A 22286-nucleotide genomic window follows, 5' to 3' on the forward strand; every position below is an offset into this window, starting at 1 on the left:
TATTGTCACATTAAGCTGATATTCTCCAAACAAACCAATTTCCCTCCACACCCCCTCCCCCTTACCAAGAAAAAAAACCACAAAAAATAAAGATAAACATGATACTGCTTTTCCTAAATCCTAATGTACGCTTCCGAAAGGTTTAAAAAACATATACATGTACAAAAAATGTATGTAACGGTCTGGTGACCGACTTACCTTTGTTTATAATTTTAACAGGATGTACATTATAAAACAAAAACTACTTTCCATCAGCATGCATAATGTTTATGAAAGGATAAACCTTTGTTCATGTACACTAAAAAAAAAAAACTCACCGATCATCAAATTAGCAGTCGTATAATTTGGTACGCCAAACGCGCATTTCGGCTACATTTGATTCATCAATGGAGCGCAAATCAATAGAGTTCGAAGGTCAAATCGGATATGCTGTTTAATTCAGAGCATTGAACACACGAATGTTTGGTAAGTTGTGGCAAATGCTAATAGATATAAGAAGATGTGGTATGAGTGCCAATGAGACAATTCTCCATCCAAGTCACAATTTGTAAAAGTAAACCATTATAGGTCAAAGTACGGCATTCAACACGGAGCCTTGGCTCACACCGAACAGCAAGCTATAAAGGGCCCCAAAAATGACTAGTGTATTCAAACAGGAAAAACCAACGGTCTAATCTATATAAAAAACGAGAAATGAGAAACACTTTTGAACCACATCAACAAACGGCAACCACTGAACATCAGGTTCCTGACTTAGGACAGGTGCAAAAACATGCAGCGGGTTTAAACGTTTTAATAGGCGCCAACCTTCACCCTAACCTGAAACAATAATGTAACATCACAATATAGAAAGCTAAGGCTATATATGTAAAACTAGATATATAGAATGTCGTTGTGCTTAAGAACAATGAATTATCTGATCAAGACAGTCAAAAATGGCCTCTGTCAAATTGGTATAAAATACATTTGACCTTAGTTTTTAGCCACCAGCATTAGGTGCTGCTCAATATGTACTGTTTTTGTGAATGTGATTTGTCTTTTCTTTATGTTGGCCATGCTATTGTTAGTTTTCTCTGACTATGGTTCTTCATCGGATTTTTTTTTAACGTCTCCAGGGTATTGTAACCGCTTACTGACAGGCAAAATGTAAGGTTTATGCCTGATTCACGTATACCAAATAGATTGTTCTGTTTTTAAGGATCATAAGATGTTTTCAATGATTCATTAACACTAACGTTTTTTTTGGTGGCGTTCGTGTTGCTCAGTCTTTAGTTCGTCCTAACATGATCAACACGACGTGTGCCACATGTGGAGCAGGATCTGGTTACTCTTCCGGAGCACCTGCGATTACACTAGTTTTTAGTGCGGTTCGTGTTGCTCAGTCGTAAGTTTTTTATGTTGTGTTTTGTGAACTGTTGTTTGTCTGTTGGTATTTTTCATTTTTAGCCATGACGTTGTCAGTTTATTTTCGACTTATGAATTTGAATGTCCCTTTGATATCTTTCGCCCCTCTTTATTACATGTTATAGAAATTAACCACACTGAAGGACATCGTAGTAACGTTAGGATTGTTTGTGTGATATCAGTTTCAGTTGACCTAGAAAATGAAAAATCACCTTTGCTTCACGAAATGATTTTGCTTCAAACTTCCGATTAACATGATTTACAAAATTTCATAACAATAAAACCAATAAATTTCCATTTGTATAGCTATTTACACAAAAAACGTATATAAATTAACCTAAATATTAGTGTTATGTTTAACGAACATCTATTTACGGCGATTAACGGTAAAGGTCTTATATCGTAGATAAAACAGATTCTGATTTTTTAAAAGTTATTGTTTCTTTTAGAAAATATTACAGGAACAAACTTTTAAAGAAAAGCGCACTCGCAGTAATCATATGTTGCTAACTAAAAAGAAAATACACGAAATTCCCCAATTCCTAAAAATATATCTTCAGTAATATTTACAATGAGTGGTAAATCCTCTCAAATATAATTATGATACTTACGTTATCTATTTTTAATCAGAAAGATGTATACATGTATATATAAATAAATCTTAACTTTCATATTTAATTATATTAGTACTTATTAAACAAAGGCAAAATGACAATGGATCTGATCAAATGTGTTGTAACTTTGAGTATTATAATAATAAGCCAGATACATGGTAAGTGTCCATTTTTTGTTTACTTTCATTAGATATATACATAATCAGCTAAATATAGCGAAAGTTTTTTTCAAACTTCAAAAATCGGTACGTTGCTTGCCATCTGTTATCAATGAACCAACCTGTCTAGATTACATAAAATTTGGTAAAGACATTACATTTAAAAACCAGCATCGAATCCTAACTGGTCAGGTACGGGACAGAGTTAACAGATATTTGTGATTGATATATTTACTGGGCTATCTGAATGATGTCTTATCCGTTGTTTATTGTTTTTGTCTGTCTTTTTCGGAAAAAGAGGTGTTTGTTGTTAATGTGGTTTATTGTTGTAAGAGGTATTAGTGGTGAGTTCTGTCATCGCTTGCTATCCAAATGTTTACATTAGTCTGCAAATACGAAAATATATATAAATGACACCTTTTTAAAACTAAATAGAAGTTTTTACAAAGTTGGATTCAAATGAAAATAAATTAATAGAAAATATATTTTAATTGATTCAATATGTTATTATTTCAAAACTTCTCTTCGAAATTACAATGTGACTGTAATAAAGTGCATTGAAGAAACACGCTTTAAAGTTGATCTTCTGATAACTTTTTTGATGATATAAATGTAACTATATGAAATAACTTTTAATTTTACACAGATATATGTCTATTAATAGAAGTATTACCACAACTAATAAGGTCTTTCTTATAATGCTTCATCATTTAACATAAGGTGTTCCTTTTTTATCGGCTTTGTTTATTAAAAAAATACTTTTACATTTGTATGACGGAATACAAATATATACTTTAGCTGTTCAAGAGTTTGATGACTTATTTGTTTTCACGTATTGTGTATACATAATGTCTATGAAATGAGTAAGAAATGATAGAAATGAAATTATTTTCCCCCCAAAAAAAATTAACAGAACAGATGCTGCAATTGGAAAAAACACTACAGTAGTCTGTATTACATAAACTTGTAGTTAAAAGATCATGTCTCGCAGTCAACTTTTTACCAAAATTCTTATAAGTCATTTGCCTGGTAAATGTCGTGTTGCAACAAATCAAAAATAATTATTCTTCTTAAGGGATAAGTTATTCAGTTTTGAAGAAACCACAAATTTACAAGTTTTACTTGAAAATATCATCTAATAAAATGAAAATCGTGTACGGAAGACTTTAAGGTGTGATCTCAATTGTCATTGTTTAAATGCAGTTATTACATGTATCATAGCGACTAATGTGATTTACCACAACATCAGCATTTACTCTTTTTTGCAAAATGCATTAGGAATCTTATTTATTTTAAAGTTCTATGTTAATACGAGTAATGTGATGAAAGTTTAATAACACAATCGCCTACCTTTCTCTTAAAACTCTGTTTCTTAGAAAAAATGCTTCATTGAAAATAGTTTCCCTCAAGTAGGTAGACCTATATAAATGACTGTTTAGATATAAGGATGCGGAGTAATACATTTCATGCATTATCCGTGGTTTTAACATATTCTCGTGGCAAATTTTGTTCAACCGTTTTACCAGGAACATTGAAGAAAAAGTTTATACCAACAAATAATGGAACTGTTCTTGAAAGATTAGTTTTCTTTACTGTTTAGTTTCTTTGGTTGACAAAAATAATCGAAGCAATGTTATTTTCATGCCAGGTCATTTATATTTAAAGTTTAGCGTCTCCTGTAAATCGAATTACACCTTTTAATAAACAAATCACACATATGTTGACTTATAATTATCACAAACCACAAGGTAGACATACGGAGGATACAAAATTGTCATAATTGTTAAGAAATCATCACATTCGAAAATATGACAAAAGTCCGATATCAAACGGAAATGTATCCCGATTCTATTTCTATGGACCTTTTTGTGCCATGCCAATGAAATGAGTAGTGTGAAACTAACATAGAAATTACACGAATTAATGAAATTATATAATTGTATATAGAGGTATCTAATTAACAGCACTTTTTTGTTTTTTAGGTGCGTATTCTATTACTGTGCGAATAAATCAAAACATATCCGGAGTAATAGATGAAAGTGGTACACAAATAAAATGCTCATTCACAAGTCATAATGTAACCAAGATATTTGCCATCGAGTTGAAAGCTGACAATGAAACAGTTGTAACATTCTTACCAGATGATAAACCAAGATTTACAACCAAAGGACTGTATTTGGAAGGAAGAGTAACACTGATGAATATAAGTAAAGTGTCTGCAGAAGCTGTTTTGACATTTAATAATCTCACCTGCATTGATCAAATTAACTACAGTTGTTCCGTTGTTTATCTTGACCAAAACAGCAAAACAGAAAGAAGGAATTCAGGATTCACATCTCTTTTCGTTAAAGGTAACAATAATGTAGACGTACATAAGGAAAGCTTACAAAATTATAAAAGAAAATAAAAAAAATATCGAACAAATATCAAAAACATTATAAAGAATCAAAACATGCTATTCATATATTCACAAAATAAGACAAAATATTGGCTTTCTTAACAAATTTACTGGTTCATGTTTGTCTATGATACACAAAATTTTATATGAAAACTATAAGCAAATATTAGTCATGGTTGATTTATATTGAGTTTTAATAGAAAGGAATATATGAAATAGCTGTATTGCTTTTTTGATACGGCAAAAAAGATACAAAAACTTAATTTTCTGATCTTATGTTTTATTTGTTAAAAAAACCCCGCACTATCAATTAATGGCAAAGGAGTTTTCAGTTGAATAAACACAGATTGAAGGGTACACTCAACTAGTAAACAATTTTGACAGGTACATTGTTTTCGTATATTATTTTATATTACATGAACATGTGAATAATTGTTGCGAACTATATAAAAAGTTTATATTAAAACAACTGTTTCAGTGTTTGACATCTGCTGTCCTAAATTAAGCTAATCTTTTCAAAAATATTTTTGCAGTTCCACCTTCCAACCCCTATCTCATAACTATGGTTAATTCATTAGAAGACGATGCAACAACACCGATAACGATAGAAAATACGAATTCCCCTCATTTTACTGTAGGACACAATAAATTTAAAACAACTCTTAGCCAGATCATTTCGAACAGGCGAACAACGAATGATGAACATTCCAATGATGAACCATCAATTACCTCCACAATCTTAAAGAAAGGAGATAATATTACATTTCTTTGTACTGGAAATGTTGGAAATCCACCAGGAAAATTCATCTGGCAAAAAAACAAGCATGACGAAAATCCAATAGATTACACAGATATTACTACAACTATACAGGAGGTATCTGATATGTGCTCCTACAATGGGTCAAGTACCTTGACAATCCAGGTAACTGCTGAGGATAACAAGGCCATCATTCGATGCACAGTAAATTCACCATTGGCACATCCAAATATGTATATAGAAACTATACCAATGGAAGTTCAGTGTAAGAATTTGTCTAATTTCTTATTACACTACTAATTGGAAAAAAAAAGTGAAAAAAGATTGCAATTGAAATTTTCAACTTTTAATGACATAAAAGTCACGTACTGGAAAAAAGTCATAGAAGACAAAATAATTTAATAGTAGAAGCATTTTTTTCTTTATTTGTTGACAGAATAATGTTAATAATAAAACAATCATTTTGTACACAACAGAAAAAACTCAAAATATACGTATAGTTCGATGAGGAATTTCTTGCAGTTTTATGTTAGAAGAGAAGCTATCCCTTAATTTTCAAATGTAACAAAATCAGCGTCAAAGACACCAAACTTATAATTTGGTTCACCAGACGCGGGTTTCATCTTCATCAGACTCATCAGTTGCGTTCAAATGTCATTAATCCATTTCATACATTTTACGTTGAAATTAGTCATAATAAAGATAATTTATGATTAACTTGCAACACATGGAACGATATACGTACCTTTTGTTCTTTTACCAAATTCTGGTAGGTACTGTAGATATTGATATTTCCGCATTGCACCTTTAAAAAATTCACTAAAGATACCAGACTTATACAATATTATAATGTGGTACGCCAAACGCGCGTTTTACCTTCATAAAACTCGTAAGTGTCGTTAGACATTTTTCTCATTTGATGTTCAAAGCAATTTTATCTATAGAAAACATACACTAAGAGAAATAAACACACGTAACATAACACATCAGTTAAGAAATACTTATGTATCTGTCTCAACAAAATCAACTTAAATAAATCAATTTAGGCTGTCTGCTTTTCATTTTGAGAGCAGCATTTATAAATTAGAGCAATTATTCAGCTTGATTAATGTATGCAGGTAGGATAGATGGCATCCTCTACTGACTACCTGCTAGTTCTTTGATAATCCGATTCAATGTGTCGGTATAGTACACATCGGAGTAAACTCATGTTGCTTTACATTGTGTTCTGAGTATGCATGACGTATTTTCCGCACAATTTTTAGTGTTCATCAATGAATCAAATTTGTCTAATTTTAACAGCTCCTGATTTGGATACTACGATGGAAACTAGACGAACAACGTCAGGTACTATGATAGGCAATACTGTTATAGTTTCAACCGATCAACCAAAAGTGCACAGTGCCAGTGGATACATAGGTAATATATAATTTATCATGTTTGTGTTTTAACATTATTACATAAACGATGGATTTACAATTAAATAATATGATATTTTGTAACCCTTTAAACATGTTAAAACAGCCTTTCTCTAGATCTTAGGAGTTATATATGATTTTTGTCTCTTTTCGCAGGTATTTGTGTAGTTGTTGGTATAGCAGTCTTGCTTTTATTGATTATTGTAATTTGTTTATACAAACGAAAGGGAAAAAAGTAAGTTATTTCACTAAATTTTTCATATTATGGATTATATTTTAAACTGATACTTGTAGAGAATAAAACATTTAAAAACGAAACAGCTTGGAAGAGCAACATTAAATAATTTATCAAACAAGTATAAATAATTTTGTGAGCCAAATACATCATCACATAAAAGGCTTTTGATCAATAAAGATAAAAATGGTTAATAAAATGTTAATTTCCTTTTGCAAGTTTTGATTTTTCGACAACAAATTTTAAGTTCTGTGAACTGATGTCAACAGACTGTCGGTACCCCCAATGTTTACTTATTGTGGACCCTACTGGCCGACTTGTTTAATTCACATATGAATCAAACTTATACAAAACCTTTTCAAAGAAAAAAAAGAAAAATCTTTTGTAAAGTTATTTAATTGCACTCTCAGTGAATGCTTGCATCTCATATATCCCAATAATCTTGAGATTACGGATACAACAGAAACTAGAAGGTCAGCCTCATATCTTGATTGATTTTAATCAATATTAACACAGATTGGTGACGTTAAATTAGAGTCGTTGACAAACGTTACGAATTTATTTTTCTAATAGTCAACTGTTCATTTCTCAGCAGTCATTTTTCCTCTGCCCCGTTGTATGGCGTTTAAATCGATGTGTCTGTGTCTCAACTCACTAACAATATGTGTTTACGGTATAAGACTTTTATATGTCATAACAGTTGTCCAAAATGTATTTTTACCGACTATGTTTTTTTCACGATTTTGACATTTTGACGGAGTATGGATTTACATAGTGGATGATTCCTGCAAAGCAGGAGACGCTTACCCTGTAGACCAAATCGGTCAATATCCTTTGAGAGTTCGTGCCATTCAATCTCACCCTGTAGACCCAATCGGTCTATATCCTTTGGGTGTTCTTGCCATTCAATCTTACCCTGTAGACCCAATCGGCCCATATCTTTTGGGAGTTTTTGACATTCAATCTTACCCTGTAGACCACATCGGTCTATATCCTTTGGGAGTTCGTGCCGTTCAATCTTTCCCTGTAGACCCAATCGGTCTATATCCTTTGGGAATTCGTGCCATTCAATCTTACCCTGTATACCCAATCGGTCTATATCCTTTGGGAGTTCTTGCCATTCAATCTTACCCTGTAGACCCAATCGGTTTATATCCTTTGGGAGTTCGTGCCATTCAATCTTACCCTGTATACCCAATCGGTCTATATCCTTTGGGAGTTCTTACCATTCAATCTTACCCTGTAGACCCAATCGGTCTATATCCTTTGGGAGTTCGTGCCATTCAATCTTACCCTGTATACCCAATCGGTCTATATCCTTCGGGAGTTCTTGCCATTCAATCTTACCCTGTAGACCCATTCGGCCTATATCCTTTGGGAGTTTTTGCCATTCAATCTTACCCTGTATACCCAATCAGTCTATATCCTTTGGGAGTTCTTGCCATTCAATCTTACCCTGTATACCCAATCGGTCTATATCCTTTGGGAGTTCTTGACATTCAATCTTACCCTGTAGGCCCAATCGGCCTATATCCTTTGGGAGTTCTTGCCATTCAACATTACCCTGTATACCCAATCGGTCTATATCCTTTGGGAGTTCTTGCCATTCAATCTTACCCTGTATACCCAATCGGTCTATATCCTTTGGGAGTTCTTGACATTCAATCTTACCCTGTAGACCTAATCGGTCTATATCCTTTGGGAGTTCTTGCCATTCAATCTTACCCTGTATACCCAATCGGTCTATATCTTTTAGGAGTTCTTGCCATTCAATCTTACCCTGTAGACCCAATCGGTCTATATTCTTTGGGAGTTCGTGCCATTCAATCTTTCCCTGTAGACCCAATCGGTCTATATCCTTTGGGAGTTCGTGCCATTCAATCTTACCCTGTATACCCAATCGGTCTATATCCTTTGGGAGTTCTTGCCATTCAATCTTACCCTGTATACCCAATCGGCCCATATCTTTTAAGAGTTCTTGACATTCAATCGTACCCTCTAGACCCAATCGGCCCATATCTTTTGGGAGTTCTTGACATTCAATCTTACCCTGTAGACCCAATCGGTCTATATCTTTTGAGAGTTCGTGCCATTCAATCTTTCCCTGTAGACCCAATCAGTCTATATCCTTTGGGAGTTCGTGCCATTCAATCTTACCCTGTAGACCCAATCGGTCTATATTCTTTGGGAGTTCTTGCCATTCAATCTTACCCTGTAGACCCAATCGGTCTATATCCTTTGGGAGTTCTTGCCATTCAATCTTACCCTGTAGACACAATCGGCCTATATCCTTTGGGAGTTCTTGCCATTCAATCTTACCCTGTAGACACAATCGGCCTATATCCTTTGGGAGTTCTTGCCATTCAATCTTACCCTGTAGACCCAATCGGCCCATATCTTTTGGGAGTTTTTGACATTCAATCTTACCCTGTAGACCCAATCGGTCTATATCCTTTGGGAGTTCGAGCCATTCAATCTTTCCCTGTAGACCCAATCGGTCTATATCCTTTGGGAATTCGTGCCATTCAATCTTACCCTGTATACCCAATCGGTCTATATCCTTTGGGAGTTCTTGCCATTCAATCTTACCCTGTAGACCCAATCGGCTTATATCCTTTGGGAGTTCGTGCCATTCAATCTTACCCTGTATACCCAATCGGTCTATATCCTTTGGAAGTTCTTGCCATTCAATCTTACCCTGTAGACCCAATCGGTCTATATCCTTTGGGAGTTCGTGCCATTCAATCTTACCCTGTATACCCAATCGGTCTATATCCTTCGGGAGTTCTTGCCATTCAATCTTACCCTGTAGACCCATTCGGCCTATATCCTTTGGGAGTTTTTGCCATTCAATCTTACCCTGTATACCCAATCAGTCTATATCCTTTGGGAGTTCTTGCCATTCAATCTTACCCTATATACCCAATCGGTCTATATCCTTTGGGAGTTCTTGACATTCAATCTTACCCTGTAGGCCCAATCGGCCTATATCCTTTGGGAGTTCTTGCCATTCAACATTACCCTGTATACCCAATCGGTCTATATCCTTTGGGAGTTCTTGCCATTCAATCTTACCCTGTATACCCAATCGGTCTATATCCTTATTGAGTTCTTGACATTCAATCTTACCCTGTAGACCCAATCGGTCTATATCCTTTGGGAGTTCTTGCCATTCAATCTTACCCTGTAGACCCAATCGGTCTATATCTTTTGGGAGTTCTTGCCATTCAATCTTACCCTGTAGACCCAATCGGTCTATATTCTTTGGGAGTTCGTGCCATTCAATCTTTCCCTGTAGACCCAATCGGTCTATATCCTTTGGGAGTTCGTGCCATTCAATCTTACCCTGTATACCCAATCGGTCTATATCCTTTGGGAGTTCTTGCCATTCAATCTTACCCTGTATACCCAATCGGCCCATATCTTTTAAGAGTTCTTGACATTCAATCGTACCCTCTAGACCCAATCGGTCTATATTCTTTGGGAGTTCGTGCCATTCAATCTTTCCCTGTAGACCCAATCGGTCTATATCCTTTGGGAGTTCTTGCCATTCAATCTTACCCTGTATACCCAATCGGTCTATATCCCTTGGGAGTTCTTGCCATTCAATCTTACCCTGTAGACCCAATCGGCCTATATCCTTTGGGAGTTCTTGCCATTCAATCTTACCCTGTAGACCCAATCGGTCTATATCCTTTGGGAGTTCGTGCCATTCAATCTCACCCTGTAGACCCAATCGGTCTATATCCTTTGGGAGTTCTTGCCATTCAATCTTACGCTGTAGACCCAATCGGTCGATATCCTTTGGGAGTTCGTTCCATTCAATTTTACGCTGTAGACCCAATCGGTCTATATCCTTTGGGAGTTCTTGCCATTCAATCTTACCCTGTAGACCCAATCGGTCTATATCCTTTGGGAGTTCGTGCCATTCAATCTCACCCTGTAGACCCAATCGGTCTATATCCTTTGGGAGTTTGTGCCATTCTATCAGTTTATGTTTGTTACCTTTATTTGCATTACCTTAATTGATTGATGAGATTTGAAAATCAGAAAAGTACTTATGCTTAAATTAAAGTAAATTATTATGTGTTGAATTTCGTTTCAGGAAAAAAAGTCGATATCATGTCGTTAAAGAAAAATCTAATTCCAGCCAGTTAAATCAAACAGTCCAATTAAAACCAATTTCTTTGACAGGCAGTTATGAAAAAAATGATACTGGAAAAGAGACATCAACGGTTGACATTGATGACATTAAAAAGCAGAACATGGTATACATAGAAACACAGGAAAAAGATGATAAAAATAAATTATCCACGTATGTATTAGAAACATGTTTTTTTAAAGACGAAGCATGACCTCTTTTATAAGTAACCATATTTGACGGGGCAATCTCCTAATACCTGATTACCAAATGAATGGCAGTCATTCTCAAGATACATGAGCCACTAGGATATAAAGGATTTGCAATTGATAAGGGCTATATATTGTAGTTGTGTAATAAAGAATGTAGGTCTAGTTTCTTTGACTAAACGTCAATCGATATTGATTCAATGTCAATCCTCTTACATATTAGCAATGATCTTATTGCTAATGGCTTTGAAATTTTTCGACCATTAGGTTCAACCCCTTTTAAGCAATTGCGTGGCTGGACTGTGGTTATATAGCACTTGTCCTTAATGGGGATGTAATATTTGGTACTTGACGTAACACTTTTAGAAATTAACCAAACACTGTGTCAATCTATGTATATCCTGACATGTTTTCATGTCCTGTATTTAACAACAGAAATTGTCTATACCAGCTCTAAATTAAATTTGATTATTTAAAAGAGATTATGAATGTTTTTCCTATTTCATCAAATTCTCAGAAGAATAAAAGCATTGATATTTTACTAAATATAACTATAAACACGGTTCCTGGCTTGTGACAGGCATACAAATTGGGGGAGTTACTCGAGTTAGTGTTCTAAAACTTCCAAATGTTAACTTCGATTTATTTGATAACAAATGTGTACATTAAAAAACCCAATAAATTTGGTACATTCAGTCACATCACACAATAATGAGCAGGTGGTCGTATTGACCTAACTAGTAAACCCGATGTCTCTGCCGACAAAACAGACTGCTCTTTATTAACAAAACGTAACCAGTATTAAGCATTAGAATATGATAACATTCGTTATCGGAATAGTGGATAAACCCGTTGATTATTTAAGTATGATGTTCATGTAATAGTTGAATGTATTAGTCTGTTTCCTTGATTGAAACTTAAATAACAAAATAACAATAACGATAAACAAATTTCTACGTCTATTTAGGTTTCGCAGAAATTCTCCTACCCAACATGCAGTATATGCTCAGGTGAATGAAGCAGGAAAAACACAATATTTAAACAATACGCAGACCTAAACAATTTCTATTCAAAAGGGAAAGCAATCTCAAGATGAACAAAAAGAAATTAACGACCAGTCCACAGAGAGAATAAACAAACAGAACCTCAGTGATAAAGCACAGAATGTCAACAAAGAAACGATCGATTCGTAGATAATTTTAAAGGCATACCTGTATATTTTTACATCTCCATTTTGTACAACGACAGATGCGCCATCCAGAGAGTGTGTGGGATACTTGACAACAGGGTTGCTATGACGGGCAGATTAAAAAAGAAAATCTTTAATACGGCGCCGATATCGTCGAATTGTCTTGACAAACTTGACACAGCCCACAAAAAGATATGTAAATATATTGTGAAAATATGTGTATATCTGTGTTGTCATAATTTTGTGAAGTATGAAATTTTTATTGTTTTCTGGTAAATTTCCACTGGCATATATTTTAGAGTGAGTTGAGTTTTTGGTATATTTTATTAGAAATAGTATGAAAATATTGGTATAAATTTGGTTAGATCGTTTAATGCCACCTTTCTACTACTCAATTAAATGCCAAACAAATACCAATCGTTACGATGTGCCTGTGTCTAAACTAACTAGCAACGTAGTCACGGTTTTAGACGATTAAATAACAGAATAGCCGTGTGGTCTGTTAATTGATCGCTTTTGTCCTATTCCTGATTGTGACAGTTTGTCTGAAGGTGCTTTCGCTTACCATGTGGACACACTCGGCATCGATCCCTTTTTTTTGAGGGGGGGGGGGGTATGCGATTCCGTCAGCTTTTGTTTTACTTTGTATCAAAAAACGAACAGTATCCCTTTGTGGATTTATGAAATGTAAGCATTGGTAACCTACTGTTGCTTCTAAATTAATTGTTATTTATCGTGAAAAGTGGAATACATTTATTGAAATCAGCGTTTTAGGGGAATCTACAGACAATCGTTAAAAAATTAGACGGACATAAATCAACTGTATATAAGAATTGCATATTTATATTTTTCATTTACGGATGATTTTGGACATTCTTTTTATGTTATATTATTTCACAATTATGATTATCACCAAAGTGCATCTTCATAAGACACTTTGTCAATACTTTGTTTCAATCCATATCATTTCCGGAAAATATCAAATTGTATACATAATTATTTGAATGTTTTAAGGCACTTTACGCTTGTAACAAATAATGAGTAAAAGTTGATATATGACCTTAATCATGATGCACTGACAAAAATAGTTTCTAGTATCAAATTGCAAAGTCACATGTTTTTTCTGTAGATGATATAGTCAAGTATTTACAGAGTGTACTAAATTTTTAAACATAACGTTTTGACAAAATCACATGATTTTTTTCATAGGTTTAAGTAGTTCATGAACACAGGCCAATATCGTAACAAAGGCGTTTTTAATTGAAGACATTTTCAAGTTAAGAGAATTAAAAACATATTTGATACTACAAAGTACGTTGAATCATACGTCATAATTGGTAATTGGTGCAGTAAATTCGTACCATAAATTGACTATTGAGTGCTTATGATTTTTTTTCTAAGTGATACTGTTTTGTAAATAAGAAGTTATGAATGTTAATGATAAAGGTATTCTTGTTATTTGATATGTTCAAATACACATGTATTATGAAGCATTTTATTTTTGGGGTACATTTTTTTAATTACCTTTCGATGTTCGTAAGTTCAAACTGTGTCAGTCGAGTTACGGTTTCAATTTGCTACTAAAGAAAATGGATGCTTTACATTGATATTGCATTCATTTATCTATAATCAACATGATCAAGGAGTAAAAGACTAATTTTTGTCCATTCTTATGATTATTTCATTTATGTTTTAATGTTTTTCCATAAATTATGTATAACATATGATGAAGTTTTGTACGTTTAATGAAACCTGCCTGTCATGCAAGTGAGAGGTTTAGCTATCTATAAAACCAGCCTTTTTGTACTTAAGGAAGTACATGTACCAATTCAGGAATATGACAGTTGTTTTCCATTTGTTTCGTGTGTTTGAGCTTTTGATTTTGCCACATTGATAAAGGACTTTCCGTTTTGAATTTCCCTTGGAGTTTGGTATTTTTGTTTATTTTACTTTCTACCTTTAGATAGTTATTTGGTGTTCTGTTTCCTATAAGTTACATTCTTGTTTACATTTAAGACATATCTTCGTTCGTTGATTCATAATGCTTTCTTATTATGTTTATTGATAACAAATAATATAAAGCCTTAAAGTTGGTAAATTGATAGTTATCACTTTTTAATGATTATTGAATTTTTTAAGTTATTTTATCTTTTTGTGGTCACATAATTTTTTGTAAAACGTACTCAGGTTTTGTAAATAAAAGAGGAAACATACTATTATATGCTTGTTTGTAACTATGGTGTTTTGTTACATTATTTTTACTTACAGTATCTGTAGAAAGCATAATTACTGCCCTGTTTTTAATAAACCATCAAGCGCGATATAATCTTTATTTTGAAAAGGGATTTGGACAAAGTCAGTTTATGAAGCTTCAATTTGATTATCTAAATCCAAACGTTACAAGTATACGTATATGACTGTGTTCTATAAATTCACTAAATGAATTCAGATAATCATTTAAATTCGTGTTGCAACAGGAGCAAAAAAGAGAGGCAAAAGATACCAGAAGGACATTCAAACTCATAAGCCGAAAATAAACTGACAACGCCATGGCTAAAAAAGAAAAAGACCAACAGACAAAAAATAGTACACAAAACATAACATAGAAAACTAAAGACTGAGCAACACCCTACCAAAAACTGGGGGTGATCTCAGGTGCTCCGGAAGGGTAAGCAGATCCTGCTACACATGTGACACCCGTCGTGTTGCTCATGTTAGTACAGATCCGGTAATAAGTATAATTCGGTAGGTCACATTCGAGCAATAAATGCCCATGTTTTATATCGTAGAAATTATTACTGTTGAATTTATTAAGCAATCTGAAGTTAAGCGTCTAGCGTAGCATATGTCATCTTCATTGAACATTTTTATCACAAGTTTATATTGATAGGTTCAATTACTAGAACAATGTCATCGGTTTAAATGAGCTTAAAATATCGGTTTTCAGAAGGTAATAATTTAAGTGTGTCTTGTCGCGGAAAAGCGTATTCTAAACCAAAATGTTTATAAAAGTTGACAGATTTTAACATTGCAAATCACATTTATTATAGTGGCAGAATGTGATAAATGCGAACCAGTTATTTTAAGATTGGCATATTGTTTTGATTAGACATGATGAATTAGAAAAATAAAATAATGAAAGAAGCTACAGCTGTTCAGTTATTTACCAAGACGTGAATAGTAAAACAGAAATAATTAACTCAGGACTTGTAAGCTTTGTTGTTAAATGTAAAATCATTTAATAAATGCGAGGGAAAGTATACCATTGAATTCGTAAGTTATGGTAGTTACATCAATGCTTAATGAAATTACAAACAATATAATAAAACAAATCAAATCAAATATTTGTTTGATTCTTAGAAAACAAATTTAAAATATCTTTACATAACATTTTATTCCTTGATGAGCAAACCCCAGCCCATTCTAAAATTTCTATCCTTGCATGAGTGAATGTTTAACCCACAATGGAGCAACAAATAATTTCATTTATACGTAATCAAATTAATTCGGTCATACTAGAGTAAAGATAAACCCTAAGGGGACTTTCTTAATGTTAATTAAAAAATGGTTCAGCACTAGAAGATAATACCCCGGAAATAATAGATTGTTTGCATAGAAATTACTTTGTTGTGGTTGTTTAGGAATTACAATGCATACAATAGTAACAGTATAGTGTCATTGCGTTTGATAGCGAATTGACTCCATGCACACTCACAACAGACCAAACGAGGATTTGCGTAGTGTGAATGCAATAAAAAAGTAATGTCAAGCAATGATATGAAGATTATGACTGGTAACTATTCCACTGCGTTCCCCTATCAATTGAATAACAATTTATATATGTATATATATAAGTTTCTTTCACATATGTATATTTGTTGATATAGTAATTCTGAAAATAACTATCGCATCGTTTTATCAAAATGCTTGCGTCTCAATCAATTATCTGATACACATGTATCTATGTGCCACCATAGGTTTTGGTCAAAGTAATACCATAAAATTGTACCAACAAAACAAAGAAAAATTAGGAAAGACTAACATAAACTAAAAAAAAACTTCGCATTAACATATGTGTTTTTAACGGTAGTAAGTTCTATGTAATAATGAAAACACGTAATCGCATTAAAAAATTCTTAATAAAACAAAAACGAAAGAAAATAATTTGTGAATATTTGTCTTTTTATTTTCAGTTCCACCTTCTAAACCTGATAATATTGCATCAGCAAAATTATGGGATCATTTAACAACAGTTCTTATGACAGGGTCAACAAAAAGTCAACGTAAAATAATCCCTGCCACAAATGCTTCATCAATGAATAGTAGCATAAATAACACCGAGTTCAGTATGACACGAGATTCACACAACACAACAACTGGATCGTCGTCTACTAACCATAAAAGTTTAAACTATCCTAACGTTCCGGAGAAACACGAAAAAACTACTATTGAGAATTCCATTACCCCAAACATTTTAACAGAAGGAGATAACATTACATCTATATGTACCGGAAATGTTGGAAAACCACCAGGTCGGTTTTCCTGGAAAAAATTTCGGAATGGAGAAAACCTGCCAACGAATTACACGCATATAATTACAACAACGATGAAGGGACCGGACATGTGCACATACATTGGGACAAGTTATCTCACAATCCAGGTAACTGCTGAAGATAACCAAGCAATCATTCGTTGTGTGGCAGATTCATCCTTGGAAAATCAAGATATTTATGAAGAAACGACACCAATAGAAGTAAGGAGTAAGTATTGTTTTTTTTTCGAAACAACAGAAGACAAACCAGAAGACAAAAAATATAATAATAGATTTTTTTTGTGATATTTATTTAAAACAAGATGACATGCAAATGACATTATACATTTTGCTATAGGTTATACATGAATATAATAGCCAGATCCATCAACCATGTTTTATGCCAAATCAGATCAGAATACTTATTAATGATCATGAGCTGACTATACTTCGTAGGAAAAGAAAAAAAATTGCAATAATGCTTTAATTACCATCAATTTACCAGCACTTTTGATGTACAAAGAAAGTTAACTGCGTTCTTGTTAGATCTGTTTTTGTATCGGTTATTTGCCCTAGGAAAGGATACATTGAAGAGTGTGTTCTTGATGACATCTTAAAGCAGATAACATTTTTTGAACTTTGACCACTATGTCTTTGTTGGTAAACTTTTTGTGTGCATATTATTATTGGCCATTTTTCATCTTTTATTGACAGCTCGGCATTTTGATTTCACTATAGAATATGGTTCAACCTTCACCACTACAAGCAGTAGCACTGATGATACAAGCATCGTTGCAGCATCCCATGTTGGATTTACAAGTACTGTTATTTTTTATTATAATTGAATAAATATATTTTGAATTATCGCTTTTAAAAGAATAGCAAGTCGTTCTAAGGTAAAAAAAAACGGATGAAGTAAGACTTGTTTGTTATCTGTTTGACTTAAGATTGATGTATAGACATAATCGCAGGTATTGCAAAGAAACAAATAACTGATAATCTTTCACCTACAAATAACTTACTTAAAATTGAATGTTTGTAAATACTAACAGCATGTCCAATTTTTCCTGTATTCAACTAAAACTTAAATGCAATTGTCAGAACAATGAGTTCATTTTCTGTTTCAGTTCTTTAATTGGGTTCATACTGCTCAATCGTTTGTTTACTGTGTAGAGTGTTGTCCTGTCGTTGTTGTTTTTTGCCATGTTGTTGTTGTCTGTCGTTTTTGATCGCTCCAATGGTATTTTCTCCCTGTATATTTGAATACCTTGAATTGAAACAAGGTACACTTATTACAGCTCTCCAACTAATTTCAATTGGTTCTAAAACATTTAAGAGTTATTATATCATTGTTCATGTTTATTGTCAGAATACCCTTAAAGCTATAAATAACTTGGCTTGGATATGTACATGTACCGGGATATCAATGTAATTCTTAGTCTGGTGTATATGATGAATACATTGTTAGCTAATTAATCGCAGAAGACAGTATCCTTTCCCGCTTTGATCATTAGCTTCATTTCATTAAGACATATATCATTTAAAACACTTCCGGTAAATCTAAAATTAAATCTACAGACAGAAAAGCGCGAAGAAAGACTTTCTTGTCAAATATTTCAATTTTCAATAGTTACCTTTGAAGTCGTGCATCATATATCTGCATCAAAACAGAATTACGAGTGTTATTCTAGTCTCATTTTGTTTGCAGTTCTTGCTGTCATCGTGTGTTTGTCATTTGTACTGCTGATGGCATATGGATTTCGTTTTTATAATAGAAGTCAATTACGGTAGGTCCTTTATAATATAATACTATCGACAAAAGAAATATTATCTGAATAATAAGTCACAAATTTCACAATTTCATGGATTATTAGGACATATCTAATTTCTCAATAAAAAAGAAAGATTGATTGCTGATCTTTAACTAAAGACAAGTCCGTATGTTTGTTCAAGTACAATTCTTTCAAAAGAACAAGATTTGAGTATTTTCCTTTAGAATTAAAATATCGAAAAATATTCATCTAGAGACATAACAACACAAGTAATTAACTCATGCGGTACGATCATTCGTGAATTAAATGTATTGTTCGGTCATTCGTTGAATATTTTTCTGTTTGAATTCTTGGACTAGTTATTTTATAGATATGTATGTTTCAACAAGTAACTTTAAAATGAAATAAGGCGAATATGATCAACGGAACCTACAATTTTCAAATACTTATTTTACTCTTACTTTCAGGAGGAGAAAACTACTAAATATTGGAAAAAAGAAAGCAAATGACCTCCAGCTTAGCGCTTTATTCCCATTGAGGTTAGGCCATTATGAACACAATTATTTGAATGATGTTATCAACATCGAGGCACTTGAGGGTAATAACATTAATGTAGGCAATTTCAGAATTGATAATAGGACAATTATATTAAAATATGAAATTAGTAAGAAAAAAAAACATACTCATTTGGTTTAAAAGTGTAGTTTTGCCCATATCGATTTATCCTAATACATAACACTTATAGTGAAAAGGCAGCTGTCTTTATCTTTGTATATGCCTGATTTATTGCTTTTATTGATAGTGTTAGCATTAAAGGTTTACAACTTTTTGAGAGGTATTGCAATAATTAAAAGGCTAACCCATACCTTCGTCCGGGTTGACTGAATAGTTTGAAGAGTATGCCACCTATGCAAATTACTTTTATGTATTAACATGTCACAATTATACATGTATGTGATGTGTTTGTCGAGCATATCTTTAGTCATGGTGTTAATTTTGTCATTTAATCCCTGTCATTTATCTATAAGAAAAATATGGTCCATCATGTGTCAAAAGCCCATATTATTTGTATTTCACAGCAACAGCTCATAATGTGTTAGGTAGTCTTTTCTTTTTTGATAACTGTACGTATAGCGTTTTTTTTTTTTTTTTTTTAATTTCCAATTTTCTTAAAATGCACAAAATGTTAGCACGTATAGTGAAAAGAAACCTACCTGATTGTCTAAATACAAATGTGTTGATGTATTTAAGTTTATCGCATGTATCAATAACCCTCAAGGAAAAGAGTTCATATACATTTACTTGTTTATCAAATTTAATCTAAATAAATTGTATACAAAAAGTTCCACTATTTCTTTAAAAAAAGTAAATAATTAACTTTCTAAAATCCGCAATGATTAAAAAACTAAATTTCAAAAAGGCTTTTGATTACTGCAATAATTAGTTTGCATTATGATTGGAATCTACAATTAGATATATTGTGTCACTTTCTATAAATAATCAATCTCCTTATGTCTTCTCTTGGGACATGTGAGAAGTACGATTATATGTTTTTTGCAAAGATGCCACTGAAATCATATATATAAAAACAAATCTTTATTGGAAAATTTTAGTTTGAATCAATTTTTTGCAATACAACAAAGTTATTATTGCTTCATATATTTAATTCTTACAGGTGATGCAGCCACCAAATGACAGAAATATAGGAAAATTGCAAAACCTTTAGTGAGATACTAAATACCATCTCTGAACACAATTTTCTTACGGACAATAGTGTATCGTGTGATATTGAATACAGATGTGAGACGAAGATTCCAATTTTTATAAGGTCACATGAATTTAAAAAAGATTTCTCAAATTTATAATTTTTAATTTTTCGGGTATCCTGGATTGACGAGTGTCGAACAGCAGTAATCGACTGAAGCCTCTTATCTCTAAAAAACCGAAAACACGATGAAATTAATCATAAATCTTTTGTGTAAACACGCAACGACTTTTCTTAGAACAAATAATAGCAGAATATTTGTCCGTAATCTTCCTATGTTGAAGAGGCTCTTTATAGCTCAAATAATTATTCTATTATTTCAAAGTTATTTTAGCTCATTGTGTTATTTGTATTACTTAACTTATTTATTGGTAATGTGGTACATGAGTGTTTTGTCATTTTTTGTTTTTAAGCATCGGCAAATTTCATTTCACAAATGTTTAGGTTTAGGGTTCCTGATGAAGGTTAATCTAGAAAAACGTTTCCTGCGATTGCACGAAATTAATAAAGTGTTTTTTTTTTCATTTACTACATATTTGTATTGCATGAGATACTTGTTTGTAAATATAATTAAACTTACTTGTTACCTCTAGATGTTTGTTTTTTTTACCTCCATATTTTCTTTTTTATTACATTAAAGTCTAACACATACAAGGTACATATATCTTCAAATTATTATCTCATACAGTTGAATAACATGAATTCATTCTCAATTTATATACTGAATCTAAGTTAACAGCTTACATGATTATTTCCAGAAAAGTAGTCTTATGTGTACTTTCATCGATTATTCGCTACATTAATAATCACTGAAACTCCCATTTTTCCTTTCCGATTGCTCTACTTATCAGACACAATCATATCCAAACGTTCGGAATCCAAAGAAAAATTTAAATACTAGCAGAGCCAATACCATAATTGCATGACAAAGAGGGAAACGTGTAGAACTTTTGCACACCAGCAATATTTTCAAAGTACAACAACTATCTTCATGTTTTATTTTATTCTAAGGGTTAAATTGCCAAAAAATAGACAAATACTTATATAAGGTAACATCGTTACTTGTGTTTGGGTAGTTTGGTTTTTTTTTGTTTTTTTTTATACTTTTGTTTTGTATTTGTTTGTTTGATATTTGTGTTTCTCTATTTTTTTTCAAAGGAGGTGGGAGGTGTAAACAAAAGGAAACTAGAAAATACAACCAAAACAGTACTCGGTCAATTTTACCTGACGGAGTATTAGTATATATATATATATATAAGCATTGGTATTTTGCATCAAGCGAAGCGCCTCAATAATCTTCAGCCTTGCAGACTCGTACATTAATCGTAAATTGTACTGTAGCATTGTTTGTAACGTTCATTGCTATTGGATATCGCCACTTTTTCAGGGCATCCGATTGATGGTATTAACTTGTGCAAAAACTCTTACTTGCAAAAGAAAATCATCAGAACATTTTACTCTTCCTTTTTTTCTCGGAAAACTATTCAAGTTAGCAGATTGTTTAAGTGTAGTTGTTAAACTTTTCAAATTGAAGATTTTCTTGCAATACAGCTTTAAAAAGACAAAATTGGAATATTTCTATCTCTGTTTTTGTCTACTCATGTGTTTATACATGCCAACATTATGTTTTGACACTAAACTTCACACCCCATGCAAATGAAATTTGCAATAAAATGGTAAAATATAAGAAAAATT

General features: G+C 32.7%; 2 protein-coding genes across 4 annotated transcripts; both read left to right on the plus strand.

Annotated features, from left to right (window-relative positions):
* The first annotated feature begins 266 nt into the window (after positions 1 to 266).
* Positions 267 to 13126, plus strand: LOC127706998 (uncharacterized). The gene is made up of 7 exons (XM_052211761.1): positions 267 to 465; positions 4159 to 4527; positions 5108 to 5596; positions 6634 to 6750; positions 6906 to 6984; positions 11090 to 11299; positions 12302 to 13126. Exons 1-7 carry the CDS (start codon positions 459 to 461, stop codon positions 12390 to 12392), a joined length of 1362 nt encoding a protein of 453 aa, XP_052067721.1. The 5' UTR covers positions 267 to 458; the 3' UTR covers positions 12393 to 13126.
* Positions 13127 to 13135: 9 nt separating this feature from the next.
* On the plus strand, positions 13136 to 21183 carry LOC127706999 (uncharacterized). 3 transcript variants are annotated; one of them, XR_007984689.1, is made up of 6 exons: positions 13136 to 15751; positions 16717 to 17283; positions 17769 to 17873; positions 18763 to 18841; positions 19294 to 19424; positions 20502 to 21183. XR_007984689.1 is itself a non-coding variant. In XM_052211762.1 (5 exons), the coding sequence occupies exons 2-5, from the start codon at positions 16782 to 16784 to the stop codon at positions 19520 to 19522; spliced, it is 915 nt and encodes a 304-aa protein (XP_052067722.1). In that variant the 5' UTR covers positions 13136 to 15751; positions 16717 to 16781; the 3' UTR covers positions 19523 to 20449. The 3 variants fall into 3 exon arrangements, 2 of the variants coding, with proteins under 2 accessions (XP_052067722.1, XP_052067723.1); XM_052211762.1 differs by lacking the exon at positions 20502 to 21183 and having other exon boundaries at positions 19294 to 20449; XM_052211763.1 differs by lacking the exons at positions 13136 to 15751; positions 20502 to 21183 and having other exon boundaries at positions 16648 to 17283; positions 19294 to 20449.
* The last annotated feature ends 1103 nt before the right edge of the window (positions 21184 to 22286 follow it).

The sequence above is a fragment of the Mytilus californianus genome, unplaced genomic scaffold (assembly GCF_021869535.1).
Source record: "Mytilus californianus isolate M0D057914Y unplaced genomic scaffold, xbMytCali1.0.p SCAF_6, whole genome shotgun sequence".
Classification (NCBI taxonomy): domain Eukaryota; kingdom Metazoa; phylum Mollusca; class Bivalvia; order Mytilida; family Mytilidae; genus Mytilus; species Mytilus californianus.